At 38.7% G+C, this 19,254-nt stretch overlaps 1 protein-coding gene across 1 annotated transcript in view; it reads right to left on the reverse strand.

The window, feature by feature from the left end:
- LOC128693570 (presenilin-1) overlaps positions 1–19,254 on the reverse strand; it is a 47,201-nt gene that overhangs the window by 13,881 nt on the left and 14,066 nt on the right. The window contains exons 6-8 of the mRNA XM_053783351.2: positions 18,009–18,229; positions 16,447–16,545; positions 73–347 (exon numbers count right to left, since the gene is read on the reverse strand). Of these exons, the coding sequence (XP_053639326.2) occupies positions 73–347; positions 16,447–16,545; positions 18,009–18,229 (595 nt within the window). The remainder of the gene's footprint in view (positions 1–72; positions 348–16,446; positions 16,546–18,008; positions 18,230–19,254) is intronic.

A 19,254-nucleotide genomic window follows, 5' to 3' on the forward strand; every position in this document is an offset into this window, starting at 1 on the left:
AAAACTTTAGTTATCACTGATAAAAGGGTAACTTGGCAAGGACACATCAAAGCTGCTACAGGTAATATGTACCTGTTCTCGTCTTCTCAAAGCTCGCTCATCACGATGCAAGGCCCATTCTTCAGTAAAACCAGAATCCCCATCTACAGTCTCTACAGCCACATGTCCATTTTCTACCATTCTCCTTCTTGTGGTGTCTCCATCCCGCTGCACACCAGCTTGTCCCTCAACTGGTGCATCTCCAACAGTGGCTGTGTCATCCTGAACAGGTTGTCTGCCACGAGATCTTGATGAAGCTAGGTTGCCATCAGGTTCTGCCATGCCTAATGTGCTGTACATTATATTAGCTGAAAAGAACGACAAAACATATCACAAGCCAGAAATTCAATTACTCAAGTACTCTAATTAGACTAAATGCCTCTTGTAGGTCTTGCATTTATAACAATCACTCTTAGGGAACCTGAAATCTTTCAAAAGTATTATAAAAAAAAAACTTTACAGATGGTAACAGTTCTTAAGGATTAGCTCAGAAATTATATGAAAATGAACATTGAAAATACCATAAAAAGTATATAGATAACACATTTAAAAGGGTGAGGGAAATGATGTAATAGAATATGCACAAGCCAAGAAGACTGCAAAATTAACAGATGTACAGATCAGATACTGTCCATGATAATGATGGAAAAAGGATATGATCATGTGAATTTGGATGGTTATTTGAGGTCCTGAGAATTTATGGTATAGAAATAATCTTGGAAATACAATAAAAATTGTCTATAATAAAAATAAAAAAAATATGCAAAGAAAAATTGGAGGAAGTGAGGTTTCGAAACAATGAAGTCAGACATAGGTATCAAGAGATCAGGCAGACAAGTTCCTTAACACAACACTAAAAAACTTCCCAATTCAGCAGGCAGAAACCAAAAAAAGAAAACAAGTAGTAAAGGGAAAAAATTGTCTTTAAATACAGCCACAAATTACAGCTATTTTGACTAATGAAATGAAAACTTAAACTGAAAGAAATAGCAAGGAAGACGACAAATCAATAGGATAAAGCACAAAGAAGGTTTCAGAATAAAATAGCAAGTGGCAGCTTATAGAAAAAAATACTGTAAATATAAGAAATGAAAAAAACTGGGCTCTTAAAACTAACACTCACCAGTGTCAGGCAAATGGAAGATTTACTGACAAGAGCCAATGACCTAAGGAAACATGAAGACGGCAAATCCATAACCATTAGGCAAGACCTATTGAAAGAAGATATAATCAAAATCAAGGAAAGAATAGAAAGGACCAAAATTCTAAAAGCAGAAATAAGAGATAGCAATTTTTGCTACATGGTATAAAACCACTAATCCACCAATCAAATGAGTTTTCAAGAAACTGAACAAGGACTGGAAAGAAATTAGTCAAAATCAAGTGAAAACAGCCATAAAACACTGAGAAATAACTACAATGATCTTATACAGTATATAAACAGACAGGATACTTTCAATATGATACTGTAGCCCTTAAAAACCAAACTGAAGGACTATACACAGACTAAACAAGATAGCTCAAAAAGGTTAGAGGGAGGGGGTAAAGGAGGTTTTGTGGGCAAGGGGCTTGGACTTCCAGCAAGCATGCATGAGTGTTAGATAGGAGTGAATGGAGACGAATGGTATTTGGGACCTGACGAGCTGTTGGAGTGTGAGCAGGGTAATATTTAGTGAAGGGATTCAGGGAAACCAGTTATTTTTATATAGCCAGACTTGACTCCTGGAAATGGGAAGTACAATGTCTGCACTTGAACCCTTTGAGGGTCCGTCCCGTAGATCTATGGCTTTACGTTCAGGATCCAAACCGTAGATCTACGTCATGAGCTCAGCTCACTCTGATAAACTGTGAGTAGTACATTTGGGCCTAGATATGAGAGAATACATCTATGTGGTATGTGTGCACCACATAAAACAGTTCCTGCAGCACGCTGTGTATAATGAGAGAAAAAAACTGAAATCATGATTTTTCGATTAAAACAGCGACTTTGCAGTGTTTTTTCGTATGTTTTTTATAGTTCTATTTGCGATTTCTTGGTCTCATTTGATAGAATGGAAGACATATTACAGAAATAGAGATAATTTTGATTGGTTTTACCACTGGAAATGGCTTGAAACTGAGCTCAAAGTAGCAGAAATGTTAAATTTTTGCCGATATTCAAGAGTAAACAAACGACCTCACACGTCTAATACACGCCAGCTGGTGGGTCTAATATGCATTCACAAATATGGTGATGATATTTATACAATTATTACAGTATTGCATAACAGTAAATCTTCTATTTTTTGGTGTGAATAAAAATTCATTATGTGAATAAAAAATTAAAATGGAATTTATTTGTAAAGCCTCAAAATGTAACTAATGAACAGAGGAAATGTTAATTTAGTTCCAGGAATACCTACATTGTTTATTCTGGACCCTATTTTGAAATTGGAATATTTTGAACTTTGTGTTAAATTGGCCAAATTAACAATTTCCGATCACTTTAATTTGTAGTTGAAACAGTTGACTTGGCGATTTCTTGTGCTCAATCGATAGAATAGAAGTAATACTAGTGAAATAGCTAAGAATTTGGTTGACCGGAATAATGCAATTGGCCTAAAATGGGAGTCAAAGTCGGCAAAATCGCCGATTCGTAAATATCGCTGACACATCAAAATTCGCGAGAGCATAATTTCGTCAATTTTACATCAAATTTCGTACTTTTTGTTTTATTACCTTCACAACAAGATTCTCTACCATTTCATAAGAAAAAAGAAAAAATTTTTGTTTTGAAAATTCTTGGACACTGGGGCACCACTTCAGATTTGGGCCTTGGACCCTGAAGGGGTTAAAGGAGGGGTTTGGGATATTGGCAGTTTTGGAGGGATACGTTGTGTATCTTTATACGTATATGCTTCTAAACTGTTGTATTCTGAGCACCTCTACAAAAACAGTGATTATGTGTGAATGAGGTGAAAGTGTTGAATGATGATGGAAGTATTTTCTTTTCTAGGGATTTTCTTTCTTTTTGGGTCACCCTGCCTCGGTGGGAGATGGCCGACTTGTTAAAATAAATAAATTAATAAATAAATAAATAAATAAATAAATAAATAAATAAATAAATACACCTACCATCCGACGTACGACCTGCTCGACTTACGACCACTCGATTTACGACCGTGTTTTTTATGCCAAATTTCTGGGAAATAAACAACTATCTGTGTTGTACACAGTGTTTATCCTACACCTTACAGTACAAAATACAGTACTAACAACATAAAAAGTATAGTAAAACATGAAATACCAAAATAAAACAATAAAATAAAGTCATTACAAAAATGTTTTGTTGATATTCAGTAGTAAAGTTCGACTTATGATCATTTCGACTTACGACCGGTTTCTCGGAACCGAACTCTGTCGTAAGTCAGATGGTAGGTGTACGTATGTATGTGTATTATATACATTATACATACAGTGGACCCCCGCATAACGATGGCATCACATAGCGATTTTTCCGCATAACGATTACTTTTATCGCAAAATTTTTGCCGCGCATACCGATTAAAAACCTGCTTACCGATTTTCGTCCGAGACGTGTCCAATGTGCCCTCAGCCAGCCTCACATGTGCCGCCCCGTCCCATTGTTTACCAGCCAGCCTCCGCGGTAACATCCAAGCATACACTCGGAATATTTCGTATTATTACAGTATTTTCGGTGCTGTTTCTGGAAAATAAGTGACCATGGGCCCCAAGAAAGCTTCTAGTGCCAACCCTACACCTCAAAGGGTAAGAATTACTATAGAGATGAAGAAAGAGATAATTGATAAGTATGAAAGTGGAGTGCGTATAGCCGACCTAGTCAAGCTGTACAAGAAACCCCAATCAACCATCGCTACTATTGTGGGCACCAGAAAGACAATCAAGGAAGCTGTTCTTGCCAAAGGTTCAACTGTGTTTTCGAAACAAAGATCGCAAGTGATGGAAGATGTTGAGAGACTCTTATTGGTGTGGATAAATGAAAAACAGATAGCAGGAGATAGCATCTCTCAAGCGATCATATGTGAAAAGGCTAGGAAGTTGCATGAGGATTTAATTAAAAAAATGCCTGCAACTAGTGATGATGTGAGTGAATTTAAGGCCAGCAAAGGTTGGTTTGAGAGATTCAAGAAGCGTAGTGGCATCCATAGTGTGATAAGGCATGGTGAGGCTGCCAGTTCGGACCACAAAGCGGCTGAAAAATATGTGCAGGAATTCAAGGAGTACATAGAAACTGAAGGACTGAAACCTGAACAAGTGTTTAATTGTGATGAAACAGGCCTGTTCTGGAAGAAAATGCCAAGCAGGACCTACATTACTCAGGAGGAAAAGGCACTCCCAGGACATAAGCCTATGAAAGACAGGCTTACTTTGTTGATGTGTGCCAATGCTACTGGTGATTGCAAAGTGAAGCCTTTATTAGTGTATCACTCTGAAACTCCCAGAGCGTTCAGGCAAAAGAATGTCCTCAAGGATAATTTGTGTGTGCTGTGGAGGGCAAACAGTAAGGCATGGGTCACTAGGGAATTTTTCTATAACTGGTTACACCATGCATTTGCCCCCAATGTGAAAAATTACCTAACTGAAAAGAAATTAGAACTTAAGTGCCTCCTGGTGTTAGACAATGCCCCTGGTCATCCTACAGACGTGGCAGAGCGACTTTATGGGGACATGAGCTTCATTAAGGTGAAGTTTTTGCCTCCTAATACCACTCCTCTCCTGCAGCCCATGGACCAGCAGGTTATTTCCAACTTCAAGAAACTGTACACAAAAGCTCTGTTTGAAAGGTGCTTTGTAATGACCTCAGAAACTCAACTGACTCTAAGAGAGTTTTGGAGAGATCACTTTAATATCCTCAATTGTGTAAACCTTATAGGTAAGGCTTGGGAGGAAGTGACTAAGAGGACCTTGAACTCTGCTTGGAAGAAACTGTGGCCAGAATGTGTAGACAAAAGGGATTTTGAAGGGTTTGAGGCTAACCCTGAGAATCCTGTGCCAGTTGAGGAATCCATTGTGGCATTGGGAAAGTCCTTGGGGTTGGAGGTTAGTGGGGAGGATGTGGAAGAGTTGGTGGAGGAGGACAATGAAGAACTAACCACTGATGAGCTGATAGATCAACTTCAAGAGCAAGAGGCCAGACCTGAGGAAACTGGTTCAGAGGAGGGGAGAGAGAAAGTTGCCTACTACAAAGATAAAGGAAATCTGTGCTAAGTGGCTTGAAGTGCAAACCTTCATGGATGAAAATCACCCTCACACAGCTATTGCAAGCCGTGCTGGTGATTATTACACTGACAATGTTGTGAAACACTTTAGGCAAGTCATAAAGGAACGAGAGGTACAGGCCACTATGGACAGATATCTTGTGCAAAAGAAGTCCAGTGACTCTGAAGCTGGCCCTAGTGGCATTAAAAGAAGAAGGGAAGTAACCCCAGAAAAGGACTTACTACCTCAAGTCCTAATGGAAGGGGATTCCCCTTCTAAACACTAACACACTCTCTCCCCTCCTCCCATCCCATCAATCATCACCAGATCTTCAATAAAAGTAAGTGTCATTTAATTGTGCATGCCTTTTTCAGTTTGTGTGTATTAAAATTAACATTTCATGTGGTAAAAAAAAATTTTTTTCATACTTTTGGGCGTCTTGCACGGATTAATTTTATTTCCATTATTTCTTATGGGGAAAATTCATTCGCATAACGATTATTTCGCATAACGATGAGCCCTCTTGCACGGATTAAAATCGTTAACCGGGGGTCCACTGTATATATATATATTTTTTTTTTTCAACAAATCGGCCGCCTCCCACCGAGGCAGGGTGACCCAAAAAAGAAAGAAAATCCCCAAAAAGAAAATACTTTCATCATCATTCACACACTATCACTGCTTTTGCAGAGGTGCTCAGAATACAACAGCTTAGAAGCATATACATGTACGTATAAAGATACACAACATATCCCTCCAAACTGCCAATATCCCAAACCCCTCCTTTAAAGTGCAGGCATTGTACTTCCCATTTTCAGGACTCAAGTCCGACTATATGAAAATAACCGGTTTCCCTGAATCCCTTCACTAAATATTACCCTGCTCACACTCCAACAGATCGTCAGGTCCCAAGTATCATTCGCCTCCATTCACTCCTATCTAACATGCTCATGCACGCTTGCTGGAAGTCCAAGCCCCTAGCCCACAAAACCTCCTTTACCCCCTCTTTCCAACCCTTTCGAGGACGACCCCTACCCCTCCTTCCTTCCCCTATAGATTTATATGTTTTCCATGTCATTCTACTTTGATCCATTCTCTCTAAATGACCAAACCACCTCAACAACCCCTCTTCTGCCCTCTGACTAATGCTTTTATTAACTCCACACCTTCTCCTAATTTCCACTCTCCGAATTTTCTGCATAATATTTACACCACACATTGCCCTTAGACAGGACATCTCCACTGCCTCCAACCGTCTCCTCGCTGCTGCATTTACCACCCAAGCTTCACATCCATATAAGAGTGTTGGTACTACTATACTTTCATACATTCCCTTCTTTGCCTCCATAGATAACGTTTTTTGATTCCACATATACCTCAACGCACCACTCACCTTTTTTCCCTCATCAATTCTATGATTAATCTCATCCTTCATAAATCCATCCGCCGACACGTCAACTCCCAAGTATCTGAAAACATTCACTTCTTCCATACTCCTCCTCCCCAATTTGATATCCAATTTTTCTTTATCTAAATCATTTGATACCCTCATCACCTTACTCTTTTCTATGTTCACTTTCAACTTTCTACCTTTACACACATTCTCAAACTCATCCACTAACCTTTGCAATTTTTCTTTAGCATCTCCCATAAGCACAGAATCATCAGCAAAACGTAACTGTGCCAATTCCCATTTTGAATTTGATTCCCCATAATTTAATCCCACCCCTCTCCCAAGTCTAAGGGAGGGATCCCAATCATATGTAGCATCTTGCCTAGAAGGGGAGTAGGAAATGAATGGTTGTCTAGGGCAATTGGTGTAAATTGCTGGCTAGACAGATACTGCAAGGAACTTGCAATCCCATTCATTGACAACTGGAACAACTTTTATGGCAAACATGATATGTATGCAAGGGATGGGGTTCATCTCTCTGGGGCAGGGGTGGTAGCACTTGCAGACTCGATTGAGAAGGCCATTGGTGAAATGCCTATGATTTTAAACTGATGGAAGATAGAGGTATGGGTGTGTGTGGGAAACAAGCAGGTTGCAACACTAGGGTTGGAAACAGTAAATGTATAAAATTCATTCAGCATGAAGTTATAAATAAAGACAATAGAACAGGTCAGCAAACAAAGGGGGACAGCAGAGGGCAGCAAGGGACTAGCTCCCTTAAGGTTTACTATACTAATAGCAGGAGTGTTAGAAATAAGATAGATGAGCTAAGATTAATTGCAAGTGCAGGAAACATAGATATTATTGCTATAACAGAGACCTGGCTCAATCTGAAAGATAGAGAGATGCCCTCTGAATGTCACATACAAGGCTATAAATTATTCCACACTGACAGGGTCAACAGGAAAGGTGGTGGAGTAGCGATGTATGTCAGAGACAATTTAAATTGTTGTGTTAGACAAGATATTAAATTAGAAGCGTCAGCCACTGAATCTGTTTGGTTACAGCTTCTCGAGGGCCGAGAAAAACTAATTTTGGGTGTGATTTACAGGGCCCCAAATCTTGATAGGGAGTGCAGTAAACTTCTATGGGACGAAATTCGTAAGGCATCTACATACGAAAATGTTGTGCTAATGGGAGATTTCAACTATAGACAGATTGACTGGAGCAATTTGACAGGAAATTTAGAGTCGGGTGACTTTCTTGATACGATCCAGGATTGTTTTTTAAAACAGTTTGTGACAGAGCCAACTAGGGGAAATAACCTCCTTGACTTGGTTCTTGCCAGTAGGGAAACACTAATTAATAATCTTGAGGTTAATGATGAGCTTGGGGAGAGTGATCACAAATCACTCAGTTTTAACATATCATGGAATTCCCCTAATAATGGCAATCAAGTCTCCGTCCCTGACTTTCGCTTGGCTGATTTCATAGGACTGAAAAATTACTTAGGTGGGCTGAACTGGAATGACCTGACTAGGGGTCAGGTAGGTGGTGATGGTTGCCGATATGATGCTTTCCAGGGCATAGTTCTAGCTGCTCAGTCAAATTATGTTCCAAATAGGGAAATCAGATCAAACAAAAATGATCCTAAATGGATGAACAATAGATTAAAATATCTGATTGGTCAAAAGAGAGGCATATATAGGCAAATCAAAAGAGGAGAGGGGCAATTAAGAAATCGATATATTCAGTTAAAGAGAGAAATAAAAAAGGGAATTAGAAAAGCAAAAAGAGATTATGAGGTTAAAGTTGCAAGAGAATCGAAGACTAACCCAAAAGGATTCTTTCAGGTATACAGAAGTAAGATCAGGGACAAGATAGGCCCACTCAAAAGTTCCTCGGGTCAGCTCACTGACAGTGATAAGGAAATGTGTAGAATTTTTAACACATACTTCCTCTCAGTTTTTACACAGGAGGATACCAGCGATATTCCAGTAATGATAAATTATGTAGAACAGGACGATAATAAACTGTGCACTATTAGGGTCACAAGTGACATGGTCCTTAGGCAAATAGATAAATTAAAACCTAACAAATCCCCAGGCCCTGATGAACTGTATGCAAGGGTTCTAAAGGAATGTAAAGAGGAGCTTAGCACACCTTTGGCTAATCTTTTCAACATATCACTACAAACTGGCATGGTGCCAGATAAGTGGAAAATGGCAAATGTGATACCTATTTTCAAAACAGGTGACAGGTCCTTAGCTTCGAACTATAGACCAATAAGCCTAACCTCCATAGTGGGAAAATTTATGGAATCAATAATTGCCGAGGCAGTTCGTAGCCACCTTGAAAAGCATAAATTAATCAACGAATCTCAGCATGGTTTTACAAAGGGGCGTTCCTGCCTTACGAATTTATTAACTTTTTTCACTAAGGTATTTGAGGAGGTAGATCATGGTAATGAATATGATATTGTGTATATGGACTTCAGTAAGGCTTTTGACAGGGTCCCACATCAGAGACTATTGAGGAAAATTAAAGCACATGGAATAGGAGGAGAAATTTTTTCCTGGATAGAGGCATGGTTGACAAATAGGCAGCAGAGAGTTTGCATAAATGGGGAGAAATCAGAGTGGGGAAGCGTCACGAGCGGTGTTCCACAGGGGTCAGTGTTGGGCCCCCTGCTGTTCACAATCTACATAAACGACATAGATGAGGGCATAAAGAGCGACATCGGCAAGTTTGCCGATGACACCAAAATAGGCCGTCGAATTCATTCTGACGAGGACATTCGAGCACTCCAGGAAGATTTGAATAGACTGATGCAGTGGTCGGAGAAGTGGCAGATGCAGTTTAATATAGACAAATGCAAAGTTCTAAATGTTGGACAGGACAATAACCATGCCACATATAAACTAAATAATGTAGATCTTAATATTACGGATTGCGAAAAAGATTTAGGAGTTCTGGTTAGCAGTAATCTGAAACCAAGACAACAGTGCATAAGTGTTCGCAATAAAGCTAATAGAATCCTTGGCTTCATATCAAGAAGCATAAATAATAGGAGTCCTCAGGTTGTTCTTCAACTCTATACATCCTTGGTTAGGCCTCATTTAGATTATGCTGCACAGTTTTGGTCACCGTATTACAGAATGGATATAAATTCTCTGGAAAATGTACAAAGGAGGATGACAAAGATGATCCCATGTATCAGAAACCTTCCCTATGAGGATAGACTAAGGGCCCTGAAACTGCACTCTCTAGAAAGACGTAGAATTAGGGGGGATATGATTGAGGTTTATAAGTGGAAGACAGGAATAAATAAAGGGGATGTAAATAGTGCGCTGAAAATATCTAGCCTAGACAGGACTCGCAGCAATGGTTTTAAGTTGGAAAAATTCAGATTCAGGAGGGATATAGGAAAGTACTGGTTTGGTAATAGAGTTGTGGATGAGTGGAACAAACTCCCAAGTACCGTTATAGAGGCCAGAACGTTGTGTAGCTTTAAAAATAGGTTGGATAAATACATGAGTAGATGTGGGTGGGTGTGAGTTAGACCTGATAGCTTGTGCTAACAGGTCGGTTGCCGTGTTCCTCCCTTAAGTCAATGTGACCTGACCTGACTAGGTTGGGTGCATTGGCTTAGGCCGGTAGGGACTTGGACCTGCCTCGCATGGGCCAGTAGGCCTTCTGCAGTGTTCCTTCGTTCTTATGTTCTTATGTTCTTATGTTCAAACACCCTAGCATTTACTTCTTTTACAACCCCATCTATAAATATATTAAACAACCATGGTGACATTACACATCCCTGTCTAAGACCTACTTTTACCGGGAAGTATTCTCCCTCTCTTCTACACACCCTAACCTGAGCCTCACTATCCTCATAAAAGCTCTTTACAGCATTTAGTAACTTACCACCTATTCCATATACTTGCAACATCTGCCACATTGCTCTTCTCTCCACTCTCTCATATGCCTTTTCTAAATCCATAAATGCAATAAAAACTTCCCTACCTTTATCTAAATACTGTTCACATATATGCTTCAATGTAAACACTTGATCTACACATCCCCTACCCACTCTGAAACCTCCTTGCTCATCCACAATCCTACATTCTGTCTTACCTCTAATTCTTTCAATTATAACCCTACCATGTACTTTTCCTGGTATACTCAGTAAACTTATTCCTCTATAATTTTTACAATCTCTTTTGTCCCCTTTCCCTTTATATAAAGGGACTATACATGCTCTCCGCCAATCACTAGGTACCTTCCCCTCTTTCATACATTTATTAAACAAAAGTATCAACCACTCCTACACTATATCGCCCCCTGCTTTCAATATTTCTGTCCTGATCCCGTCAGTTCCAGTTGCTTTACCCCCTTTCATTCTGCGTAATGCCTCATGCACCTCCCCACACTCACATCCTGCTCTTCTTCACACCTAAAAGATGGTATACCTCCCTGGCCAGTGCATGAAATTACCGCCTCCCTTTCTTCGTTGACATTTAAAAGTTCCTCAAAATATTTCTGCCATCTACCCAGTACCTTCATCTCCCCATCTAACTCCACTACTCTGTTTTTAACTGACAAATCCATTCATTCCCAAGGCTTTCTTAACTTGTTTATCTCACTCCAAAATTTTTTCTTATTTTCATCAAAATTTCTTGACAGTGCCTCTCCCACTCTATCATCTGCTCTCCTTTTACACTCTCTCACCACTAACTACACCTTTCTTTTACTCTCCATATACTCTGCTCTTCTTATAACACTTCTGCTTTGTAAAAACCCCCTCATAAGCTACCTTTTTCTGTTTTATCACACCCTTTACTTCATTATTCCACCAATCACTCCTCTTTCCTCCTGCACCCACCCTCCTATAGCCACAAACTTCTGCCCCGCATTCTAATACTGCATTTTTAAAACTATTCCAACCCTCTTCAACACCCCCCACTACTCATACTTGCACTAGCCCACCTTTCTGCCAATAGTTGCTTATATCTCACCCGAACTTCCTCCTCTCTTAGTTTATACACTTTCACCTCTTACTTCTTGTTGCCATTTTCCTTTTGTCCCATCTACCTCTTACTCTAACTGCAGCTACAACTAAATAATGATCCAATATATCAGTTGCCCCTCTATAAACATGTACATCCTGAAGCCTACCCATCAACCTTTTATCCACCAATATATAATCTAAAACTACTTTCATTACATGCTATATCATACCTTGTATATTTATTTTTCCTCTTTTTCATAAAATATGCATTACTTATTATCAAGCCTCTTTCTACACATAGCTCAATTAAAGGCTCCCCATTTTCATTTACCCTGGCCCCCCAAATTTACCTACTACTCCCTCCACAACATTTTTACCCACTTTAGCATTGAAATCCCCAACCACAAGTACTCTCACACTTGGTTCAAAACTCCCCACACACTCAACAATTCCCTCTCTCTCTCTCTCTCTCTCCTCTACACTTCACTTCTCTCTTCTCCAGGTGCATATACACTTACTATAACCCACTTTTCACATCCAACCTTTATTTTACTCCACATAATCCTTTAATTAATACATTTATACTCCCTCTTTTCCTGCCATAGCTTATCCTTCAACATTACTGCTACTCCTTCTTTAGCTCTATTTGAAACCCCTGACCTAATCCCATTTACTTTTCTCCACTGGAGCTCTCCCACCCCCATTCAGCTTTGTTTCACTTAAAGCCAGGACATCCAGCTTCTTCTCATTCATAGCATCCACAATCATCTCTTTCTTATCATTCGCACAACATCCACACACATTCAGACATCCCACTTTGACAATTTATATTCAGTATATGCTTTGCTTTTCTCTACTGTTTTTCTTAAGTTCTTCCTGTAATATTTCCTTTCCAATTTAAAACTGGGTGGCAGAGCAATGACTGCGGGTAATAAAAATGCATTAACAGATAGACATACTCAGTATGAAGGAAAAAGCTGGAAAAAAGGATGGAGGAACAGAAACGTTATTAAAACTAAAGTATATAAATATGCAAACTATCACAATCTGTAGTAGAAATGCTAAAAAAGTTTTAACTAGTATATTAAATTTACCATGAAAATAAACCAATGTAATAGGAAAATATGACTAAGTTAACAAACTGCATGGATAATGAGGCTAGAAGGCAAGACAAATGGTTAACCCTTTCAGGGTCCAGACCCCCAATCTGAAACTTGGTAGAGAATGTTTTTCTGAAGGTCATAAAACAAAATGTACAAAATTTGATGGAAAATTGACAAAATTACGCTCTCGCGAATTTTGCTGCATAAGCGATATTTACGTATCGACAACTTTGCCCACTTTGACACCCATTTTAGGTTAATTACATTATTCCAGTTGACCAAATTCTTAGCTATTTCACTAGTATTACTTCTATTTTATCGAATGAGCACAAGAAATCACCCAGTCAACTGTTTCAACCACCCAGTAAAATGATCAGAAATTGGTAATTTGGCCAATTTCACACAAAATTCAAAATATTCTAATTTCAAAATAGGGTCCAGAATAAACAATGCAGGCATTTCTGGCACTAAAATAACATTTCCTCTGATTATCAGTTACGTTTCCAGGCTTTACAAATGAATTTCATTTTTATTTTTTATTCACACCAAAAAATAGAAGATTTACTGTTATGCAATATTGTAATAATTGTATAAATAATATCAGTGCATTTGTGAACGCACATCAGACCCACCAGCTGACATGTATTGGACATGTGACATCATTTGTTTACATCGCTACTTTGAGCTCAGTTTCAAGCCATTTTCAGTACTAAAACCAATCAAAATCATCTCTATTTCTGTAATATATCTTCCATTCTATCAAATGAGACCAAGAAACTGCGAATACAACTGTAAAAAACATACGAAAAAACACCACAAAGTCGGTTTTAATGGAAAAATACAGTACCATTTTTTTTTTCCTCATTATGCACTACGTGCTGCAAGATTTGTTTTATGTGGTGCACACTTACCACAGATGTATTCTCTCACATCTAGGCCCAAAGTTACCACTCACAGCTTATCTGAGTGAGCTGAGCTAATGGCGTAGAACTATGGCTTGGATCCTGGCTTCAAAGCCGTAGAACTATGGGACGGATCCTCAAAGGGTTAAATAAAATTACTTTATGTGATGACATTTTCTAAGCATTAGCATGCCAAAAAAGCAATCTTAAGAAGATAACAGTATGCACTAGGTCTTGTCTTTACTAAAAAAAAAAAAATCCTTATAAATTACTAAACCCTATTTGGTAAAAGTGGTTATATGTCACTTCAAGTGATGACATATTGCGTTATTAATGTATTACTATTTGAAATCATTTCCAATGTTAACAAATCATGGGAAATGATTGAGCTGTTTATAACTGAGAGTTTACCTGGAGAGAGTTCCGGGGGTCAACGCCCCCGCGGCCCGGTCTGGGACCAGGCCTCCTGGTGGATCAGAGCCTGATCAACCAGGCTGTTGCTGCTGGCTGCACGCAAACCAACATACGAGCCACAGCCCGGCTGGTCAGGAACCGACTTCAGGTGCTTGTCCAGTGCCAGCTTGAAGACTGCCAGGGGTCTGTTGGTAATCCCCCTTATGTATGCTGGGAGGCAGTTGAACAGTCTCGGGCCCCTGACACTTATTGTATGGTCTCTTAACGTGCTAGTGACACCCCTGCTTTTCATTGGGGGGATGTTGCATCGTCTGCCAAGTCTTTTGCTTTCGTAGTGAGTGATTTTCGTGTGCAAGTTCGGTACTAGTCCCTCTAGGATTTTCCAGGTGTATATAATCATGTATCTCTCCCGCCTGCGTTCCAGGGAATACAGGTTTAGGAACCTCAAGCGCTCCCAGTAATTGAGGTGTTTTATCTCCGTTATGCGCGCCGTGAAGGTTCTCTGTACATTTTCTAGGTCAGCAATTTCACCTGCCTTGAAAGGTGCTGTTAGTGTGCAGCAATATTCCAGCCTAGATAGAACAAGTGACCTGAAGAGTGTCATCATGGGCTTGGCCTCCCTAGTTTTGAAGGTTCTCATTATCCATCCTGTCATTTTTCTAGCAGATGCGATTGCTACAATGTTATGGTCCTTGAAGGTGAGATCCTCCGACATGATCACTCCCAGGTCTTTGACGTTGGTGTTTCGCTCTATTTTGTGGCCAGAATTTGTTTTGTACTCTGATGAAGATTTAATTTCCTCGTGTTTACCATATCTGAGTAATTGAAATTTCTCATCGTTGAACTTCATATTGTTTTCTGCAGCCCACTGAAAGATTTGGTTGATGTCCGCCTGGAGCCTTGAAGTGTCTGCAATGGAAGACACTGTCATGCAGATTCGGGTGTCATCTGCAAAGGAAGACACGGTGCTGTGGCTGACATCCTTGTCTAGTTGGGGAAAAAAAAAAAAAAAAAAAAAGACTGATCAGAAACACTTTCATGGCTCAGCCACAGAAACTTTTCAGTTTTGGGATTTCTACAGCCTTGGCGAAAACCTGGTTGCCGACTCAAGCAGTATAAGCTTCGGTGGCCCCATAAGCCAACTCTTACACCATTTTATTACCGTTGTGTATCTTTATACGTATATGCTTCTAAACTGTTGTGTTCTGAGCACCTCTGCAAAAACAGTGATTATGTGTGAGGTGAAAGTGTTGAATGATGATGAAAGTATTTTCTTTTTGGGGATTTTTTCTTTCTTTTTGGGTCACCCTGCCTCTGTGGGAGACGGCCGACTTGTTGAGAGAGAAAAAAAAAAAAATCTTTCTTAAATTCATTCACTTTTAGTGCATGTTTGACTGAGGTGTGGTGTGTTCCTATACAGGGCCACACCAACCCTCACTACACACTTACAGGTCTACAAGCAACGACTGCTACAATCTATAAAAAGCTATTTTTGACAAAATAAAAAAAAATTAATAAAAAAAAAAATCTGTTCTTCCCGTAGCATACGACAATTTTATGTAATTCAGAAACAACCTGAATGATATGCAACATTTTACTGTATATTGTAATACAAGACAGAAAAAGTGAAGCTATCATGATTGGTCAAAAAAAAAAAAAAAAAAAAAAAAAAAAAAAAAAAAAAAAAAAAAAAAAAAAAAAAAAAAAAAGCTGATCTGAAAAAACTATCAGCAAAACTAAAAGAAACAATATATTACAAGGTACAAATTTAAAGAAATTCTGCAATCAACTTTAACCAACTCATGCTCTTAAGAAATGTACTGTAGAGCTTCATGTTTTGCACCGAGTAAGGATACAAGTTTTAATGATATTGTATTGATGAATGGAGAGGATTACGGATGAGATTGCCAAGACATTTTAAAGAAAAAAAAAAGAAAAGAAAAAAGAGCACTACAGAGAAATTACCCAATGAGAGTTTCAAGATGGCCTAAGGAAACACTGCCATTACCACCCTACTCCTGAGGAGTTCCTAGGGACAAATGGAAGACAATCCAATCTGAGTGAAAGTCATCAATACTTGCTACCTGGAGCCTACCTGGATAGTGTTCCAGGGGTCAATACCCCCATGGCCCAGTCTTGTACGTTACTTTTCATATACACAGTACCAAAAGAAAGACAAACATGTTATTTGTGTATGTTTATTATTTCTTTTCATCACAAGCTAGAACAAATATTACAAGTCAAAACTACACTAATTGTAATGAGGACTTTCACCAAAAATGTTACTCAAGGAATTCTTAAATTAAAAAGGCAAATAGAGTTATTAAAAATTAAATACCATACTTGTCATGCTTTCGTATAAATACTTACAAGAATAGATAAGTGCAGGAAATATGGGTTCATTTCTTTCCTGAGCTGTTTCCACCAGTATACGTAGTGGACCCTTTGGAGATAGCACTGCAATCAAATCTGGCAAGAAGAGAATACATTAAACGTTTATAGCTTGACATTAAAAAAATTAACTAACTCATCCCAGTCTTCTTCCATAGAAAAAATAATGTACAGTTTGATAAGACATGTGTACATTGACAAATTAGAATAAATACAAAGGCATATAAATTTGTAGCATGGAAATAGATGGATGAGAAAGCAAGTAAGTGTTAGACGAGCATGACACATTCCTCAAGGAAAAATATGCTAGTCTCAATTATAGTTTTTACAAGAGAAAAGCTTGAAATAAACTTGACATTCTGAATGTGTAGATGTAACCTGTTCTCCTAAAACACATTAATTTCTTACATACGATTTTCATCAATTTTCTCCTTACACGTTATTTAGGTTAGGCTCTGTTTAGTTAGGTTAGATTGTAGTCTATAGGCAAATATATACCATAACACCAATAATTTAATAATGACTGAAGATGATAGGAATATTTGCAGTGCGAACAGAAAATGAAGACCCACAGTAGACTGTACAATAGACAAACATGTTTTCCTTTCACTGTCACATACTTTTCTGAGCAAAAACAAAAAAAAAAAAAAAATTAAATATAAAAAAGTTAACAATTTGCATAAAAACTTTTATAAAACAAGAAGTCTACAAACCAAAGAACTGTATGATGCTGTCCAGATTTTAAGCAAAACCTTTAAGACTAGATTTTAAAAAATAAAGAAAGAGCACACCAAAAGTTTTTTCAATCTTTAAAAAATGCTATTTAAGTTTTCAATTGTAGCAAATTTTGTAATAGCAAATTTTGTAATAAGACATCAACTCACCCCTAACTTATTTCCCATACTCCTTCCATGTGCATCCACACTACTTCACCTTCACACACGCGTGCACGCACACACACACACACACACACACACACTCACACACACTCACACACACTCACACACACTCACACACACTCACACACACTCACACACACTCACACACACACACACACACACACTCACACACACTCACACACACTCACACACACTCACACACACTCACACACACTCACACACACTCACACACACTCACACACACTCACACACACTCACACACACTCACACACACACACACACACTCACACACACTCACACACACTCACACACACTCACACACACTCACACACACTCACACACACACACACACACACACTCTCTCTCACACACACACACACACACACACACACACTCACACACACTCACACACACTCACACACTTCTTCAATTAATACAAGTAGAAGAAATAATAAGGGTGGAAGACACGGGCACAACTATCAAATTAACAGTTAGTACAAAACAAAACTTTTCTGTATGCATTATACTGTACAAGTCTACTTAACAAACACCCTCCCTTTTTCATTTTTTAGACCTCTTATTTCCTTCATAATTTATAATCCAAACCTGAAAAACAATTGCATCCATGTAGAACATATTTACCCCAGATGGAGATGACTGCCAAGACCATCCAGAGTGTGTACTCAGGGAGGTACTTGATAAACATCAAGGACATAAGCGAGGCAATGAATATGAGGTAGGCTTGCTGAAGGCGTAAAGGACCGTGCCAGTGGATGCTCACCATGCCCATTACACCGAAGTTCCACACACATATGGATACAGTAATCCAGTCAATTCCAATATTATAGCCACGGAGTAGTTCCCTTTAAGAAATAATACTTGCATTTTTATTTAATATACAGAAAGACCTCAATTTAAAAGAATAACAATGAGAGAGATAGAGAGAGATAGATAGAGTAATGCTATTAAATTCAAATGAGAAAACTGTACAAATGGTACAAAAGCCAATGGCACACAAATGCAAACTACCGATTGGTACAAGTGCACATCCATGTGCACTCAAGGGTATACAAATTTTGCCAGTTATTTGAGTCAAACAGAAAGTACTGGAGTCCTGGAAATGGAGTTTGGGCTATTAACTGTCGTATCTGCATGCCTCTGCAAAGACAGTGATAGTGTGAATGATGGAGAGTTTTTTTTTTTTTTTTTGGGTGGGGGGGGGGGTCACCCTGCCTTGGTGGGAGACGGCCAGCACAAAAAAAAAAAAAGTAGATTACAAAATCTTGCCAATAAATAGCTAAAGAAGTCTTATTAATGGACCTCTCAGTAACAGATTTCAACAATTTGGATAAGAAAAATTGGCCAGATAAACATTAGGAGTAACAGACAAAATGAAAAAATGCCTAATTCCAGATTTTGTCTGTATAGTGTCTGGTTGCCTTCAGAAGTATTGAACCAAATTCGACGACTCCAACATTTCTCCAATACAGACCAAAGTAGCCACCACGTCCAGGACCCATCTGTTTTTCTCGTTTCCTGAGCCAATGGTCACCCATGCTAGTTTACTGCTTGTGCACACTTGCACATACACCTGTCATTTAGTTACCAATTTTCCCTGGATTTAATGTTTCATGTGACTATTAATGTATTAAGTAAAATGCAATTAACAATGCCTTTTAAAGCTAGTGGTAGTGGTACCAAGAGAAAATGTGGTTCACGGTCTTAAGCAGAAATTTGAACTAATGACAAAGGTTGAATCTGGAATCTCATTGGAAAGACAGAGGAATATGGCATTAGAAAATGAAGTGTGTGATATCTGTACAAGCCATCTACATTTTTATTAGTAGTACTGTACAGCTCCTCTGACTCAGAATTAACTAAAGCTCCT

This window comes from Cherax quadricarinatus, unplaced genomic scaffold, assembly GCF_038502225.1.
Source record: "Cherax quadricarinatus isolate ZL_2023a unplaced genomic scaffold, ASM3850222v1 Contig160, whole genome shotgun sequence".
Lineage (NCBI taxonomy): Eukaryota > Metazoa > Arthropoda > Malacostraca > Decapoda > Parastacidae > Cherax > Cherax quadricarinatus.